A 19,360-nucleotide genomic window follows, 5' to 3' on the forward strand; every position below is an offset into this window, starting at 1 on the left:
CTTCACATTAGTAGACAGACATGAACGGGGTATTTGCCACTGATTCAGAAACCAGGCAAACCATCCTGCAAATAACGGTGCCGAAATGGGAGGAGGGGTTAGTAATTTTACCAAACTCGTTAGGTTGGGCTCTCTTTGATCCAAGTGAGGTGAAACGCAGGTGAAAGAGCCACTGTTCCAGATGTGGTGATTACGTGTATACTGTGCCTGCTGGAACTCTGCTAGGTCCGTATGCCACATCGCCAGAGGTCAGACACACTTACTGGCCGGTGCGCTGGAGTAGCCAGTGTGGCTTCTGTGGATGTCGACGTCACCCGCGGTAATTTCCTTTTGGACTCAGTGTAAGTAAAGAGAGAGGGACGGCATGCCAAATAGGCCCACTAGTTTACTCGCTAAGAAAGTGAATTACCATTCCTGAGTAAGTGCACGATATACAGGGAATCAGGCGTGCCACTGCGGAACACAGCCAAGCACGCTGCTAGAGGTGGTTGAGACGTCCTGGTTGGGTGCTGGCTGGTCGGCTTCACTGCCACACACTCACGAAGCCAGCCCTGCATTAAAGTGTTCACCACAAAGCTGGCCCACTGTTACAACAGCCAGCTAAGTAGGAAACACGAGAGTGGAGACCATCACATGGGCGAGGCCTGCAATGCGCCATCATGAAAATACCTGCTAGCAATTCTCTCACAGGGAACTAAACTGGCTGGACGTGTTTGACTAACAAAACAACGCACAAACCAAGCGGACACAGACTGAAACACTCCCTCACACTATGCAGGGTTTTCCATATTCATGTCAGGCAAATTCTTCAGTTTACACAAGCACACAGGTTTCAATTCTTAAACCAGGTACTAGACACCGAATGGTAAGTCCTACATGTAGAAGACGATGTCAATTAAGATAACTAGCCTACATTTTTGGTTACATATTTATAGGAATCACCATATGACTGTTGCAAGAAGCAGCAAAGCTATCTCTTGCTTGGATCCAACACACAAACATGACATACCAGTGATTCGGAAAGTATTCAGACCACCAAAGTTTTGTTTCATTACAGCTTATCTCTAAAAATGATTACTTAATATTTATTTTTTTTAAATTAAAGGGTTTTTCTTTTTCTGTAAAAAATGTAATATTAAAAACTAATATTAACTAGGAATAATCAACATTTAGTTAAAATTACAAATAAACAATAAAGAACAGCTCAAGCAAACAGAACTAAACAGCCGACAAAAATGTTATTAAAAGGCACACGTAGCCAATACACCTAAATACAATAGCAAACACATAACTATCTAGGAAATAAATAAGAGGGAGAGGCGCGTTCGTGCATGTTGAGGTGTGTATGTTTTTATCAGCTTTTTTATTTACAACAGTTTTTCATAGGTTTGCGTCATATACGGACATTATATTTTCCCATGCAATATTGGCTCTATATAATAACGGTACACATTTTTGAATTTGTTTTGGGATCGGGGACTGTGAAAAGACCCCTGGTGGCATGTTCTGGTGGGGTAAGTGTGTGTGTAAACAATTTAGGATTTTCACACATGAATGTTCTTATGTTTCTTATAAAAGAAGCAGTCTCTCCTCAACTCTTAGCAAAGAGACTGGCATGCGTAGCATTTATATCAGCCTCTGGATTACAATGAGAAGCAAGACGTGCCGCTCTGTTCTGGGCCAGCTGCAGCTTAACTAGGTCTTTCTTGCCCCACTCGACCACACAATGGACAATAATCAAAATAAGACTAACTAGAGCCTGCAGGACTTGCTTTTTGGAGAGTTGTGTCAAAAAGAGCAGAGCATCTCTTTTATTACGGACAGACCTCTCCCCATCTTTCCAACCATTGGATCTATATGTTTTGACAAGAACAGTTTTACAATGCAAGGTAACAGCAAGTAAAGTTTAATCTCATCAACTTGTTCACACAGGCACACCATTCATTTCCAGATTCAGCTGAGGTCTAGAACTTAGGAATGATTTGTACCAATACAATGCTCTTAGTTTTTAGACATGTTCAGGACCTGTTTTATTATTGGCCACCCACTTCAAAACAGACTGCAACTTTCTGTTAAGGGTTACAGTGATTTCATTAGCTGTGGTTGCTGATGGGTATATGTGACCGACCGGCTCAAATCGGTCTTACGTAGCAAAATGTAAAATTGTGTTTTTTTACATTGGATAAAAGTTCTTATTAATCAAGTCGCACCATATAAATATTAAGCCAGTCGTATGGAACCACATACAATGTTTTCCAATTAAGTTACACCTACTTTTTTTTTTCTTCAGAGATACAAAATGGTACAGTGGGGCAAAAGGATTATAGTCAGCCACCAATTGTGCAAGTTCTCCCACTTAAAAAGATGAGAGAGGCCTGTAATTTTATCATAGGTTATCTTCAACTATGCAGACAAAATGAGAAAAAAGAAAACCCAGAAAATCACATTGTAGGATTTTTTATGAATTTATTTGCAAATTATGGTGGAAAATATATATTTGGTCACCTACAAACAAGCAAGATTTCTGGCTCTCACAGACCTGTAACTTCTTCTTTAGAGGCTCTCTGTCCTCCACTCGTTACCTGTATTAATGGCACCTGTTTGAACTTGTTATCAGATAAAAGGACACCTGTCCACAACCTCAAACAGTACACTCCAAACTCCACTATGGCCAAGAAAAGAGCTGTCAAAGGGACACCAAAAACAAAATTGTAGACCTGGACCAGGCTGGGAAAGACTGAATCTGCAATAGGTAAGCAGCTTGGTTTGACGAAATCAACTGTGAGAGCAATTATTAGGAAATGGAAGACATACTAAGACCACACTTGATAATCTCTCTCGATCTGGGGCTTCCCGCAAGATCTAACCCCGTGGGTCAAAAGATCACAAGAACGGTGACAAAAATCCAGAAACACACGGGGGTACTAGTTGAATGACCTGCAGAGAGCTGGAACCAAAGTAACCAAAGCTACCACCAGTAACACACTACGCCGCCAGGGACTCAATCCTGCAGTGCGACTGTCCCCTGCTTAAGCCAGTACATGTCTCAGGCCCGTTTGAGTTTGCTAGAAGAGCATTGGATGATCCAGAGAAAGATTGGAGAAATGTCATATGGTCAGAATGAAACAAATATAACTTTTTGGTAAAATCAAACCGTGTGTTTGGAGGACAAAAGAATGCCACTGGTTGACATCAAAGAAACCGTACCTACTGTAAAGCAATGGACGTGTGGAATATCCATGTTTGGGCGGTGTTTTTCTGAAGGCAGCCAGATGAACTGATACCGTGTGGAAGAGAGATGATACGCGCGGCAATGATCTCGTGAGATTCTTGAGTGCACACCTCTTCCCATTCGCTAAGGCATCGAAGATGATGAACACGTCGGCTGGGTCTTTCGCATGACAATGATCCACAAACCTCTCACCCCGGGCAACAGGAGTGGATTCGTAACGAGTGAGTAGCATTTCAGGTCCTGAGTGCCTATGCCATCTCCAGATCTCAACCCCTAGAAAATCTTTGGGAGTGGAGTTTAAGTCGTGTTGGCCCAGCAACAGCCCCATAAACATCACTGTCTGAGGCAGATCTGCAGTGGAGGAATGGGCCCAAAATACAAGCAGCAACAGTGTGTGAAAACCTTGTGAAGACTTACAGAAAACGTTTGACCTCTGTCATTGCCAACAAAGGGTATATAACAAAGTATTGAGATAAACTTTTGTTATTGACCAAATACAGATTTTCCACCATAATTTGCAAATAAATGTTTTGGTACTACTACTGGAGAGCCCTTCTTTGTCTACACCCATTCCGCATCGTTCACACCCTCTTAAGCTTTACCCAAACCCAGCTCTTTAAGGGTTGATCAGAGCGTTCTGCAATAACAACAGCAGTCAAGCACACCTTTTGTCAGGTTTTGGCCAGGACTAATCTGGTTTTGGTCACTAGATGTCCCCATTGCGTCTTTTTGAACCTTTTGTTTTTTTTCCCTTCTAGTTATTGTTTTCACCTGTGCCTCATTTCCTTGTAGGTATTTAAACCATTAGTGTCCCTCAGTTCTTTGCTCTGTGTTTGTATGTTAGCACCCAGCCCCAGCCATGCTGTGAACATATATTTCTCTTGTTGGATTTTCCAGAGGTACTCTGGTTTTGTTCTTGTTTATTTTTTATTAGTCTTTTGAGGTTTGTTTTTTCCCTGCTGTTCTTACCACTTTGTGGATTTTCTTTGTATTTTGGAGGATATCCGTTTTTTCTCTTGGCTTTACTTTTGACGTTGTGGATTTATATTTTTGCCTGAAGATCTTTTACCTTGATTAAACCACCGTCTCTAGTACTGCTGTGTCTGCCTCATCTTCTGGGTTCTGCCGATTTATTAGTGACTGTTTCTCACACCGGGTCCTGACAGAAACACAGAGCCATTAAAATGAATCCAGAGGCAGCCAGTACCCAGGATTTTTTTTCAATGCTGTCCCACCACGAGGGGACTGTCCAACGTCACGAAGCTGCTCTGGTTCAGCAAGAGGCCTTAATGGCTAGACATTCTCAACTTCTATCGGAGATGCTGACTTCCATAAAGCAGATTTCTGATCGACTTTCCCCGGCAACCGCGTCTGCTCCAGTACATCAGATTCAAGTGCCCGTGGCAGTTAACCCCCTGGCTGAACCTCGTCTGCCACCTCCCCAACGGTTCTCAGGTGATCCGAGTCTTTGTAAGGGGTTTTTCACCCAATGTTCTCTCTCCTTCGAGCTGCAACCCTCGTCGTTTCCCACCGACCGGTCCAAGATAGCATATATCATCACCCTGTTGTCGGAAAAAGCCCTAGCCTGGGCTACTGCTGTGTGGGATGCCCAAAGTCCCTGCTGTGCCAGCTACTCTACCTTTGCTGAAGAATTCAAGCGAGTGTTTCAAGGTCCTACTAGCGGCCCTGACTCAGCCAAACAGCTCCTGACTCTCCGCCAAGGTCGGCGCAGCGTGACGGACTATGCCATCCAGTTCCGCACGGTGGCAGCAGCGAGTGGCTGGAACGACGAGGCGCTCAGTGTGCTTTTTGAAGGGTCTTTCCGACACCATCCAAGATGAACTGGCCACTCGGGAACCACCGGACAACCTCGAGTCCCTTATCAAGTTGGCCTTGCGCATAGACCAGCGTCTGAGAGAGAGAACTCAACCGTAGACCTCTCACCCTAGCTCCTATCGGTTCCAACTCCGAGTCTCCACCTTTATCCTCGCTGGCTCCACCAGAACCCATGCAGGTTGGACGCATCTCCCAGGCTGAGAGAGACCGCCGGATGAGGGARCGATGCTGTCTATATTGCGGCAAACCGGGCCATTTCCGCTCCACGTGTCCCGGGCTCCAGGGAAACGCACTCTCCCGTGCAGGCCTGGGAGGACTGTAACGGGAAACATAACCTCCTCCCATCCATCCAACTCCCGCCTGCTCATTCCAGTTACCCTTTCCTGGGACAACCACGAGCTTCCCCTTCAAGCCTTGGTAGACTCTGGAGCCGCAGGTAACTTCATGGATGGTGTCTGGGCRAAGGAGAATGGCRTTCCCTCTGAACCTCTAAGTGACCCCATAAGGGTTACTACGTTGGATGGAAGCCCTTTGGGATCTGGACTTGTCACTCGTGTCACTACCCCCTTGCGACTTTCAGTTTCCCAACACCAGGAAGTGATGAACTTTCATCTGACCTCGTGTTCCGAGTTCCCTCTCGTCCTTGGATACCCCTGGCTTCACAGCCATAACCCTCACATCGACTGGTCTGTGGGCACTATCAAGCAGTAGGGTCCTACGTGCCAAGCCACTTGTATCTTCCCGAGTTCCCCGAGTTCCCCTCCCGAGTCTCTAGAATCCATCGACCTTTCCCGAGTGTTACCATGACCTTAAACCGGTATTTAGCAAACAGAGGGCCACCAGACTACCACCCCATAGACCTTACGATTACCCCATCGACCTGTTTCCGGGCACCTGCCCTCCCAGGGGTCGGATCTTTTCCCTATCTCCTCCCGAACGAGCTGCTATGGATACCTACATCAAGGACGCTTCTGGGCACAGGCCTCATGCGTCCATCCACCTCGCCGGCGGAGCAGGGTTTTTCTTTGTGGCCAAAAAAGACGGTGGATTACGTCCTTGCATCGGACTACCGGGACTCAATGCCATAACCGTCCGTAACCGCTACCCGCTACCCCTTATGGGCAAAGCCTTGAGCTGCTCCAGGAAGGCAGTTGTCTTCACTAAGCTTGAACCTGGCGGAACGCATACCATCTTTGCGGATCAAGACCCGGTGACGAGTGGAATGACCGCTTTCAAACACGCCTACTGGTCACTAGTATACTTGGTGATGCCTTCGGCTGGACCAACGCCCCGGCTGTGTTCCAAGCGCTCATAAACCGATGTGCTTAGGGATATTCTTAACATTTTCGTGTTTGTTTACTTGGATGACATCCTCATCTTTTCGAGCTCCCTTCAAGAACACACTAAGCATGTCAGACAAGTACTCAAACGCCTCCTTGACAGCCATTTGTACGTAAGCCGGAAAAATTTGAATTCTATTCCTCCCGAGTACAATCCTGGGATTTGTAGTGGAACCCGGTCGAGTCCAGATGGACCCCAGGAGAGTAGGGCGGTATAGCGGATTGGCCCACCCCAAGTCCGTTAAGGAAGTTCAGCGTTTCCTGGGCTTCACTAACTTTTACCGCAAGTTCATCAAAACTTCAGCTTGCTGGCAGCCCCTCTCTCAGCTTTAACCAAGGGTGCAATGCAAGGGTTCTGTGGGGAGAAGAACTGAGACGGCCTTCCAAGGACTCAAGCAGCGCATCCTCTCGCTTCCATCCTGACACTACCGACGGCGGAGGAACCTTTTGTGGTGGAGGTAGACGCATCAGAATTGGTGTTGGAGCTGTCTGTTTCAGGCGGGTGAAGACAAGAGGCTTCACCTTGCGCCTTTTCTCTCACCGGCTTACCCGGCCAAGAGGAACTACGATGTGGGGGATCGTGAACTCCTAGCGGTTAAGATGGCATTGAAGGAATGGAACACTGGCTCGAGGGGCTTCTCAACCGTTTTCAAGTGCTTACGGACCACAAAATCTGGAGTATATCCAGCAGGCGAAGCGGTTGAACTCCAGACAAGCTCGATGGTCTCTTTTCTTCAATCGATTCCAGTTTATCCTCACCTATAGACCCGGGTCGAAGAATCTCAAACCGGACGCCTTGTCACGGTCTACACTCCTGCCATCGAGAAGATACTGACATGCCTGTTCCTTTGCCCGCTAAGATCGTGGCTCGATCTCGTGGCAAGTTGAGGATACCGTGAAACGAGCTCAAGCCATCGAACCGGGTCCTAAAGGAGTCCTGCCAATCGGTTGTTTGTTCCCAAGGCAGCAAGGACCCAGGTCCTTCTGTGGGGCACTCCTCTCGCCTCACCTGTCACCCGGGCGTAGGTCGCACCTCGGAGTTCATCCAGCGTTAAGTTCTGGTGGTCCACCATAAAAGAAGACTTGCCACTTTCGTCAAGGCCTGTCCCGTGTGCTGCCAGGGCAAATCTTCTCACCTCCGCCCTCAAGGACTCCTTCACCCTTTATCTATTCCCACCGACCCTGGTCCCATATTTCATTGGACTTTATTACTGGCCTTCTCCGTCCCATGGTATACTACTATCCTAGTCATCATCGATAGTTTTCTAAGGCGGCCAGGTTCGTCTCCCTTGACTAAATTACCTTCTGCAAGGAACACGGCTGATTGGTGATTAACCATGTGTTCCAGTCTTCGGCATTCCGCAAGATATGGGTTTCCGACAGAGGTCCCAGTTCGCTCAAGGTTTTGGAAGGCCTTCTGCCAACTCATAGGGCACTGCCAGTCTATCTTCAGGGTACCATCCGGGATCCACGGCCAAACCGAGAGGATGAATCAAGAGCTGGAACCACCCTCAGATGTTGGTCTCCAACAACCCATCCACATGGTCGTCCTTCATGGTTTGGGCCGAGTAGCGCACAACACCTTGTGTTCCTCCTCCACCGGTATGTCCCGCACGAGTGTCAGTTTGGCTATGCTCCTCCATTGTTCCAGGACCAGAGGCAGAAGTCAGAGTGCCTTCAGCCTTGAGGTTCATCAGACGTGTCGGCTTACGTGGAAGAAGGCCCGTCTTAATCTTCTGCGTTCCTCACAGCTGGTAGCAACAACAAGCCAACAGACGTCGCCGTCCCGGGCCTACCCGCCACCTCGGTCAGAGAGTATGGGCTCGTCAACTAAGATTTACCGCTACGGGTGGAGTCTCGCAAGCTGTCCCAGAAATTAATCGGTCCCTTTAAGGTTGCCAGGAGAGTGAACCCGTTTACTTTTCGCCTGCACTTACCAGATCCCTTAAGATTAATCCACATTTCACATTTCTTATTAAACCTGTTTGTTTTTTCTCCCCTTATCCCGGCAGGCAGACCTCCGCCCGGTGTCATCGGAGGGCAGTCGGCTTATACCGTCCATCGGATACTGGATTCCCGCCGGTGCACGGTCCTGCAGTATCTGGTGGACTGGGAAGGCTACGGTCCCGAGGAGCGCTCCTGGGTTCCTGCCAAAGACCATACTGACCCTGACCTCATTCGTCAGTTCAGGGCCCTCCACCCCTGAGAAGGCTGGTAGGAACGTCAGGAGCCGTTCTTAGGAGGGGGATTCTGTCAGGTTTGGCCAGGACTAATCTGGTTGTGGTCACTAGATGTCCCCATTGGCGCTTTTTAACCTTTTGTTTTTTTTCCCTTCTAGTTATTGTTTTCACCTGTGCCTCATTTCCTTGTAGGTATTTAAACATTAGTGTCCCTCAGTTCTTTGCTCTGTGTTTGTATGTTAGCACCCAGCCCCAGCCAGCCATGCTGTGAACATATATTTCTCTTGTTGGATTTTCCAGAGGTACTCTGGTTTTGTTCTTGTTATTTTTTATTAGTCTTTTGAGGTTTGTTTTTTCCCTGCTGTTCTTACCACTTTGTGGATTTTTCTTTGTATTTTGGAGAATATCCGTTTTTTCTCTTGGCTTTACTTTTGACGTTGTGGATTTATATTTTTGCCTGAAGATCTTTTACCTTGATTAAACCACCGTCTCTAGTACTGCTGTGTCTGCCTCATCTTCTGGGTTCTGCCGATTATTAGTGACTGTTTCTCACACCGGGTCCTGACACCTTTAAAGACATTTATTATACACAGATTCAAAATAGCTATAGATAACAAATATGTGTTTTGTGGTTGTGACTCTTAACCATATATTTTGGGACTGTTCTTATGTCAGAAGATTGGAGTGAGTTAGATTTTATTTTAAAAGGAACTACTATTAAAGTTCATTTGAAAGACTCTGATATTATGTTTTAATCCATTTTAGAAGGCTGCAACGTAACAAAATAWGGAAAAAGGGAAGGGGTCTGAATACTTTCCGAATGCACTGTAAATTACAAAGAATGATAGTAAAAAGCTTCGGAGCACCTTAAATGAAATTTTCAGCAAAAAAGGCAAACTCCGCTCCATCATTCATTGAAATCAGATGGCTCATTCATCACAAAACCCACTGATATTGCCAACTACTTTCATGATTTTTTCATTGGCAAGATTATTTTTTATTTTACCTTTTTTACCTTTTAAAATAAGAACAAATTCTTATTTTCAACGACGGCCTAGGAACAGTGGGTTAACTGCCTTGTTCAGGGGCAGAACGCCAGTACGCCAGATTTCTTACCTTGTCAGCTCGGGGATTCAATCTTGCAACCTTTCGGTTATCCAACGCTCTAACCACTAGGCTACCTGCCACCCCTAGCAAAATTATGCATGACATGCCAGCAACAAATGCTGACACTACACATCCATGTATATCTGACCAAATTATGTTCTTGATGTCTTTAAATTAGTATGGATGCATGTAGAAGATGCATAGTGTATGTGTTAATGAAGTGAGCTCTCACTGTGCATTAGGTGTGAGGGATACATGTTAGAGACCTCATACTAATACAGTGATGCCAACACTCACACATTGGGCGTGAGACACACGCCACACCTATTTCTCACGCATTGAATAAAGAACTGCTATATTTTCTCATTAATCCAGTGTATATTCAGTGCGTTAACTTTTTAACTGTGCATCAAATGAGTTTTGAATTCTACATCACAAGCAATGTAACAGCACTGCCACTGCACTATGAACAGCGGCAGATTGAAGCTTGTGATTGGTTTAGTAAGGGTCCGGGCCCAAGGCGATTGGACACGGGTTTGTAAAGAAACGTCCCTCACCATTAAAGTGTAGTAATGCCACGGCAGATTGGAAAGGTACATTCGTTCTCCGCTGATTAAAGTTTATGAACTCAACTGCAAAAAGAGCAGCAGGGCAACTTGTAGCGCTGTTTTGTACACATAATCAACACAATCATTTGCTGTCATTACTGTCCCTGTCACAGAATGCTTCCTTATGACAGCATGTGATAATATAGCCTAGTTATTCAATCCACCACTTGCATTAGCCCAACTTTATTACCCGTTTCATTTATTTGGTCTTCACAATAGCTGATGTAAATCATTAGAACAATTCTCATCCCCTGCAGTGGGCTACTATATAAACTAGGGTTGTACGATATAAAATTGGTAAGCATATCGGAAGCTGACATGCATACCTATATAACATAGGTAGATGACATAATGACGCAATTAAAAATACAGCGCTACACAGAACAAAAGTTAAAAAATACTAAGTGCACACTTCCAACAATTAAACAAGTTCAATTCGAGCAGTCATTTGAAAGAGTAAGAAAATTTCAGCGAGACAACTCAAAGGCGAAATCCATTAAACGCCAAGATAATGGAATTCATTGCCCTTGACAATCAACCGTTCTCTGTCAATGATGATGTTGGCCTCGTTGACTGGTCGAGCACCTCGAGCCCCGAAACACACTACCGAGTAGGCAGACAAGAAACAGGGTTTACGTGAAATGTTACAGACACAGCTGGACAAGATGGAAACGGACACAGTGACAGTTCGCACCGAGGAAGTGAGGCCACGGACAGACAGAGCTAAAACTTCACTGCTTGACATGTATGATGAAATCCTGGTTGAGACTGAACAAATGAACAACGAAACAGCACACCAAGTAAGTGAAAGAAATAGGTTTTGATTATGTTTTACTGGTAATGGCGGGGGGCGCCCCTCTTCTTACCAGAAAGATGCTTGTTTTTGTCGGCACGATGCGCTGAAATTTTCTTACTCTTTCAAATAACTGCTCGAATTGAACTTGTTTAATTGTTGGAAGTGTATGCCTTATGATTAACGAGACGTGGTGTGATCATAACAACATACAGGAACTCAAGTCCTTCTGTTCACCTGACTTAGAATTCCTCACAATCAAATGTCGACCGCATTACCTACCAAGGGAATTCTCTTCGATTATAATCACAGCCGTATATATTCCCCCCCAAGCAGACACATCGATGGCCCTGAACAAACTTTATTTGACTCTATGTAAACTGGAAACCACATATCCTGAGGCTGCATTTACTGTAGCTGGGGATTTTAACAAGGCTAATCTGAAAACAAAACTCCCTAAATTCTATCAGCATATCGATTGCGCAACCAGGGCTGGTAAAACCCTGGATCATTGTTATTCTAACTTCCGCGGCGCATATAAGGCCCTCCCCCGCCCTCCTTTCGGAAAAGCTGACCACGACTCCATTTGGTTGCTTCCAGCCTACAGACAGAAATTAAAACAAGAAGCTCCCGCGCTCAGGTCTGTTCAACGCTGGTCCGACCAATCTGATTCCACACTTCAAGACTGCTTCGATCACGTGGATTGGGATATGTTCCGCATTGCGTCCAACAGCAACATTGACGAATACGCTGATTCGGTGAGCGAGTTCATTAGAAAGTGCATCGGCGATGTCGTACCCACAGCAACTATTAAAACATTCCCAAACCAGAAACCGTGGATTGATGGCAGCATTCGCGTGAAACTGAAAGCGCGAACCACTGCTTTTAACCAGGGCAAGGTGACCGGAAACATGACTGAATACAAACAGTCTAGCTATTCCCTCCGCGAGGCAATAAAACAAGCTAAGCGTCAGTATAGAGACAAAGTAGAGTTGCAATTCAACGGCTCAGACAGAGGTATGTGGCAGGGTCTACAGTCAATCACGGATTACAAAAAGAAAACCAGCCCCGTCGCGGACCAGGATGTCTTGCTCCCAGACAGACTAAATAACTTCTTTGCTCGCTTTGAGGACAATACAGTGCCACTGACACGGCCCGCTACAAAAACCTGCGGACTCTCCTTCACTGCAGCCGACGTGAGTAAAACATTTAAACGTGTTAACCTCGCAAGGCTGCAGGCCCAGACGGCATTCCCAGCCGCGTCCTCAGAGCATGCGCAGACCAGCTGGCTGGTGTGTTTACGGACATATTCAATCAAGCCTTATCCCAGTCTGCTGTTCCCACATGCTTCAAGAGGGCCACCATTGTTCCTGTTCCCAAGAAAGCTAAGGTAACTGAGCTAAACGACTACCGCCCCACTTCCTGACGGGCCGCCCCCCAGGTGGTGAGGGTAGGTAACAACATCTCCACCCCGCTGATCCTCAACACTGGGGCCCCACAAGGGTGCGTTCTGAGCCCTCTCCTGTACTCCCTGTTCACCCATGACTGCGTGGTCATGCACGCCTCCAACTCAATCATCAAGTTTGCGGACGACACTACAGTAGTAGGCTTGATTACCAACAACGACGAGACGGCCTACAGGGAGGAGGTGAGGGCCCTCGGGGTGTGGTGTCAGGAAAATAACCTCACACTCAACGTCAACAAAACAAAGGAGATGATTGTGGACTTCAGGAAACAGCAGAGGGAGCACCCCCCTATCCACATCGACGGGACAGTAGTGGAGAGGGTAGTAAGTTTTCAGTTCCTTGGCGTACACATCACGGACAAACTGAATTGGTCCACCCACACAGACAGCGTGGTGAAGAAGGCGCAGCAGCGCCTCTTCAACCTCAGGAGGCTGAAGAAATTCGACTTGTCACCAAAAACACTCATAAACTTTTACAGATGCACAATCGAGAGCATCCTGTCGGGCTGTATCATCGCCTGGTACGGCAACTGCTCCGCCCATAACCGTAAGGCTCTCCAGTGGTTAGTGAGGTCTGCACAACGCATCACCGGTGGCAAACTACATGCCCTCCAGGACACCTACACCACCCGATGTCACAGGAAGGCAAAAAAAATAATCAAGGAAAACAACCACCTGAGCCACTGCTTGTTCACCCCGCTATCATCCAGAAGGCGAGGTCAGTACAGGTGCATCAAAGCAGGGACCGAGAGACTGAAAAACAGCTTCTATCTCAAGGCCATCAGACTGTTAAACAGCCACCACTAACATCGAGTGGCTGCTGCCAACATACTGACTCAACTCCAGCTCACTTTAATAATGGAAATTGATCAAAAATGTATCACTAGCCACTTTAAACAATGCCACTTAATATAATGTATATGTATATACTGTACTCGATACCATCTACTGCATCTTGCCTATGCCGTTCTGTACCATCACTCATTCATATATCTTTATGTACATATTCTTTATCCCTTTACACTTGTGTGTATAAGGTAGTAGTTGTGGAATTGTTAGATTACTCGTTGGTTATTACTGCATTGTCTAGAAGAACTAGAAGCACAAGCATTTCGCTACACTTGCATTAACATCTGCTAACCATGTGTATGTGACAAATAAAAGTTGATTTGATTTGATCAGGAGACCCGGCCACGAGCCTGTCTTGGAAATTAGTATCCAGTACTGTCTCAAGTGTTTTGTGAGGCCTGCACTGTGACTTAGGCCTACAGCAATTACACTGATGTCATTCAGTGCAAAACATAGGAAATAATACTAGAGCAAAATGGAGGATCAGGTGGATCTTGTAAATGTAGGCCTACGGAGTTCCAGAGGTCAAAGTTAGGCAGAAAATTCAAAATCCTGTCAGTTAAATTGGATGTGGTATTTGGATTATAGGCTAAATGTCATCATTCTAGTGCTGTTTGAGTGAGGGTTGGCCCAACTAGGACATAGCCATAAATCTACACTGGACAGCTTTTCTTTTTATTCATGTGAAGTCGATTTTTCTGAAAATTTGAGAAGCAGGTGCCGAGTTGATTCATGTGCTTTAGCATTCACAATGAACTGATTAGCATGAGAATGCACAGAGCTCTCAGTACAACAGAACAGCTGGCTCTTTGACTCTCTGATAGTCTGCAATGACATTCAACTCCTATGTAACAGACATGGCATTTGTATTAGCATAATCAGAGAAGTAGCTTTAAAAATAAAAAATAAAATAAAAATATATTAAAAATAGGCTTTGACTTAATCTCAGTTTGTTTAAGGTCAATTTCAATGTTGAGAATTTAAAAGAAGCAGGTTGAGAAAAAACGTATGTCAATGATTGAGCTATACCACTCATTTATCACCAACACACACACACAATTAAGGAGTAAACAGATAATAGCAGTAAATCCATGCCAGCATCATTATTGTCATCCGTTATTAGTGATATTAGTGATATTAGTGATTGTTACAGTTACATACAGTGCATTCGGAAAGTATTCAGACCCTTTAACTTTTCCACATTTTGTTACGTTACAGCCTTATTCTAAAATGTATTAAATATATTTTTGGGGAAGGGCACACAACTGTCTATAGTAGAGGTCGACCGATTATGATTTTTCAACGCCGATACCGATTATTGGAGGACCCAAAAAAGCCGATACCGATTAAAATCGGCCGATTTTTATATATATATTTGTAATAATGACAATTACTTTAACTTAGTATAATACATCAATAAAATCAATTTAGTCTCAAATAAATAATGAAACATGTTCAATTTGGTTTAAATAATGCAAAAACAAAGTGTTGGAGAAGAAAGTAAAAGTGCAATATGTGCCATGTAAAAAAAGCTAACGTTTAAGTTCCTTGCTCAGAACATGAGAACATATGAAAGCTGGTGGTTCCTTTTAACATGAGTCTTCAATATTCCTAGGTAAGAAGTTTTAGGTTGTAGTTATTATAGGACTATTTCTCTCTATACCATTTGTATTTCATATACCTTTGACTATTGGATGTTCTAATAGATACTTTAGTATTGCCAGCCTAATCTCAGGAGTTGATAGGCTWGAAGTCATAAACAGCGCAATGCTTGAAGCACAGCGAAGAGCTGCTGGCAAATGCAGGAAAGTGCTGTTTGAATGAATGCTTACGAGCCTGCTGCTGCCTACCACCACTCAGTCAGACTGCTCTMTCAAATCATACACTTAATTATAATATAATAACACACAGAAATACAAGCCTTAGGTCATTAATATGGTCAAATCCAGAAACTATCATTTCGAGAAAAAAATACGTTTATTTTTTCAGTGAAATACGGAACAATTACGTATTTTATCTAACGGGTGGCATCCTTAAGTCTAAATATTGCTGTTACATTGAACAACCTTCAATGTTATGTCATAATTATGTAAAATTCTGGCAAATTAATTACGGTCTTTGTTAGGAAGAAATGGTCTTCACACAGTTCGCAAAGAGCCAGGCGACCCAAACTGCTGCATATACCCTGACTCTGCTTGCACAGAACGCAAGAGAAGTGACACAATTTCCCTAGTTAAAATAAATTCATGTTAGCAGGCAATATTAACTAAATATGCAGGTTTAAAAATATATACTTGTGTATTGATTTTAAGAAAGGCATTGATGTTTATGGTTAGGTACACATTGGTGCAACGACTGTGCTTTTTTTCACGAATGCGCTTTTTAAATCATCACCCGTTTGGCGAAGTAGGCTGTGATTCTTTGATAAATTAACAGGCACCGCATCGATTATATGCAACACAGGACAAGCGAGATAAACTAGTAATATCATCAACCATGTGTAGTTAACTAGTGATTATGTTAAGATTGATTGTTTTTTAAAAGATAACTTTAATGCTAGCTAGCAACTTACCTTGGCTCCTTGCGGCAGTCTCCTCATGGAGTGCAATGTAATCGGCCATAATCGGTGTCCAAAAATGCTGATGACCGATTGTTATGAAAACTTGAAATCGGCCCTAATTAAATCGGCCATTCTGATTAATTGGCCGACCTCTAGTCTATATAAGGTCCCACAGTTGACAGTGCATGTCAGAGAAAAAACCAAGCCATGAGGTTCAAGGAATTGTCTGTAGAGCTCCGAGACAGGATTGTGTCGAGGCACAGATCTGGGGAAGGGTACCAAAACATTTCTGCAGCATTGAAGTTCCCCAAGAACACAGTGGCCTCCATCATTCTTAAATGGAAGAAGTTTGGAACCACCAAGACCTCTAACTCAATGACATATATATTTTTTTACATTGTTTACAAACTGATTTGTGACACGTATTAATGCCAAAATAACATGTAAAACAGGCAACAACAAAAAACACGTGGGGCTCTGCCCCTCCTGTCCTGAATGATGGGTCGCCACTGGTGTGCATTAAGGTGTCTAATAGAATAAACGCAAAAACAAATGTAGACTTATGAATGCATTTCTAAGCTTCCAGAATATTTTTTTGCGAAGATGGAGGCGCGGTGGCTTCAAAACATCGCTGTCATCTAGTGTATATACACTGCTCAAAAAAATAAAGGGAACACTTAACAACACAATGTAACTCCCAAGTCAATCACACTTCTGTGAAATCAAACTGTCACTTAGGAAGCAACATTGATTGACAATAAATTTCACATGCTGTTGTGCAAATGGAATAGACAAAAGGTGGAAATTATAGGCAATTAGCAAGACACCCCCAATAAAGGAGTGATTCTGTGGGTGGTGACCACAGACCACTTCTCATTTCCTATGCTTCTGGCTGATGTTTTGGTCACTTTTGAATGCTGGCGGTGCTCTCACCCTAGTGGTAGCATGAGACGGAGTCTACAACCCACACAAGTGGCTCAGTAGTGCAGCTCATCCAGGATGGCACATCAATGCTGGAGGTCATTTTGCAGGGCTCTGGCAGTGCTCCTCCTGCTCAAAGGCAGAGGTAGCGGTCCTGCTGCTGGGTTGTTGCCCTCCTACGGCTCCTCCACGTCTCCTGATGTACTGGCCTGTCTCCTGGTAGCGCCTCCTGTCTGGACACTACGCTGACAGACACAGCAAACCTTCTTGCACAGCTCGCATTGATGTCCATCCTGGATGAGCTGACTACCTGAGCCACTTGGTGTGGTTGTAGACTCCGTCTCGTGCTACCACTAGAGTGAGAGCACCGCCAGCATTCAAAAGTGACCAAAACATCAGCCAGGAAGCATAGGAACTGGAGTGTCTGGGTCTGTGGTCACCACCTGCAGAATCACTCCTTTATTGGGGGTGTCTGGCTAATTGCCTATAATTTCCACCTTTTGTCTATTCCATTTGCACAACAGCGTGTGAAATTTATTGTCAATCAGTGTTGCTTCCTAAGTGGACAGTTTGATTTCACAGAAGTGTGATTGACTTGGAGTTACATTGTGTTGTTTAAGTGTTCCCTTTATTTTTTTGAGCAGTGTATAAATCATTGGCTGGGACTATGCATCAGCTCGAGACAACAGCTATTCACCCGACCAGCAGCAACCGTCAACATATCGAAGCGAGCTCTTCCGCCTCCCCAATTCACAAGAAATAACACGTCACCAGTTTAGTTAAAGACTAATCGATGTCAACGATGGCCAGACGAAGTCCATTCAATCATATGTTATCGGTCAGAAGCAATGCAAACGACGACTCCATAAAATCATTGATTGACATTGTGAAGTAGAATGGGATCATTGATTGACATTGCCATATAGAATGGGTTCATTGATTGACATTGTCATATAGAATGGGACCCCCCAGCAAGCCACCAGTCGCTGGCTATCTGTATGACAAGGATGTTCGACAAACCAATAGTACACGCATTTACATTGTAGTTCTGGGCTTAATTGCAACATAATTTGAACACTAAAATGTAACAATAAACGCTACAACACATTACACTTACCAAGGGCTGTGTCTCTGTTACTGGGGGTACTTGGAACCTATCCATTTCTTCCTCCATCATTTTGACGAATCGTTCGTTACACCGCCAAACCGATGTAAGATCTAAACATTTGTAAGCATAACAATAATCAAATAAGGCCTTAGTTTGTCGCAAGAATTATCTGTTAGTTTGCATGATTCTAGTTTGTTTTCTGCCTATAGCCACTCAGTAAGGCATCAGTAGTTAAGGCATGGTCCGAGGTGACTCAACCAAAGCAGACAGAGATACGTCGATACCTTCTTCCGGGTGTGGAAAAATATTTACATTATTCATGACACCACCGTCCAATCATGGACGAGTGATGGCAAGATGGGTTAACGCATGAAATAATCAATCTAAGAAATCACAAGAACGTCGACCATATAGGTGTATATTATTTGATATATACATCCAATTATCTGACATGTAGTCTAGGCACACTATTTTACTAGGCAAGTCAGTTAAGAACAAATTCTTATTTTCAATGACAGCCTAAGAACAGTGGGTTAACTGTCTTTTTTAGGGGCAGAACTACATATTTTTACCTTGTCAGCTCGGGGATTCGATCTTGCAACCTTTCGTGTTATTAGTTCAACGCACTAACCACTAGGCTACCTGCCACCCCGCTATACAGTACAATTGTCTGGTATATTTGTATGGATCATTCAATCAATTTTACTCTTTGGATGCATGCAAAATGTTAGAAAATTGGTACTCGGGCTAGGGAGTTGCACTAGCAGCTTGAAAACTTTTAATTTCTCCCCTATTTTAGAAAGTTTTATAGCGTTATCAATACATTAGGACGGTATTTCTTATCGATAGTTTATCTATTATAAACACAATGCCTGTACCTTACAAGACTGTGAAATCCAAGCAGGCAACGTTTTCTAAAGTTAACGTTATTAGCTAGCTAACTAACTTAGCTAATGTGGTGTCGCAATGCTGCATGCACGATTGCAACATTGTAGTAACGTTGCTAATAATAAGCAGAGTGACTGTTTTTCTTACTAATGTATTAATGACATCTCAATAGTCTACACTCTTAGAAAAAAAGGTTCCAAAAGGGTTCTTTGGCTGTCCCCATGGAGAACCCATGTTGGTTCCAGGTAGAACCCTTTTGGGTTCCATGTAGAAACCTCCGTGGAAAGGGTTCTACCTGGAACCAAAAGGGTTCTACCCTTTTAGGTTCTATATAGCACCTTTTTTTCTAAGAGTGTACAGTGGCTTCCTCTTCGTGTCCCCTGTCCTGGAACTGAACAGGTGAGAGGCAAATGCCTGGTTGCTGTCATCTATAGTTTAATTTTCAGAACATTGCAGATGAAGGAGAGAAGACA

At 44.2% G+C, this 19,360-nt stretch overlaps 1 protein-coding gene across 3 annotated transcripts in view; it reads right to left on the bottom strand.

Annotated features, from left to right (window-relative positions):
- The window catches only part of LOC111970256 (protein FAM219A-like), a 30,284-nt gene extending 11,998 nt beyond the window's left edge, over positions 1-18,286 (bottom strand). For all 3 annotated transcript variants that reach the window (XM_023996900.2, XM_023996901.2, XM_023996899.2), the window contains exon 1: positions 18,009-18,286. In XM_023996900.2, the coding sequence (XP_023852668.1) occupies positions 18,009-18,068 (60 nt within the window). In that variant the 5' untranslated portion in view covers positions 18,069-18,286. The remainder of the gene's footprint in view (positions 1-18,008) is intronic.
- Positions 18,287-19,360: the final 1,074 nt, after the last annotated feature.

Source organism: Salvelinus sp. IW2-2015, linkage group LG11 (assembly GCF_002910315.2).
Source record: "Salvelinus sp. IW2-2015 linkage group LG11, ASM291031v2, whole genome shotgun sequence".
Taxonomy (NCBI): domain Eukaryota; kingdom Metazoa; phylum Chordata; class Actinopteri; order Salmoniformes; family Salmonidae; genus Salvelinus; species Salvelinus sp. IW2-2015.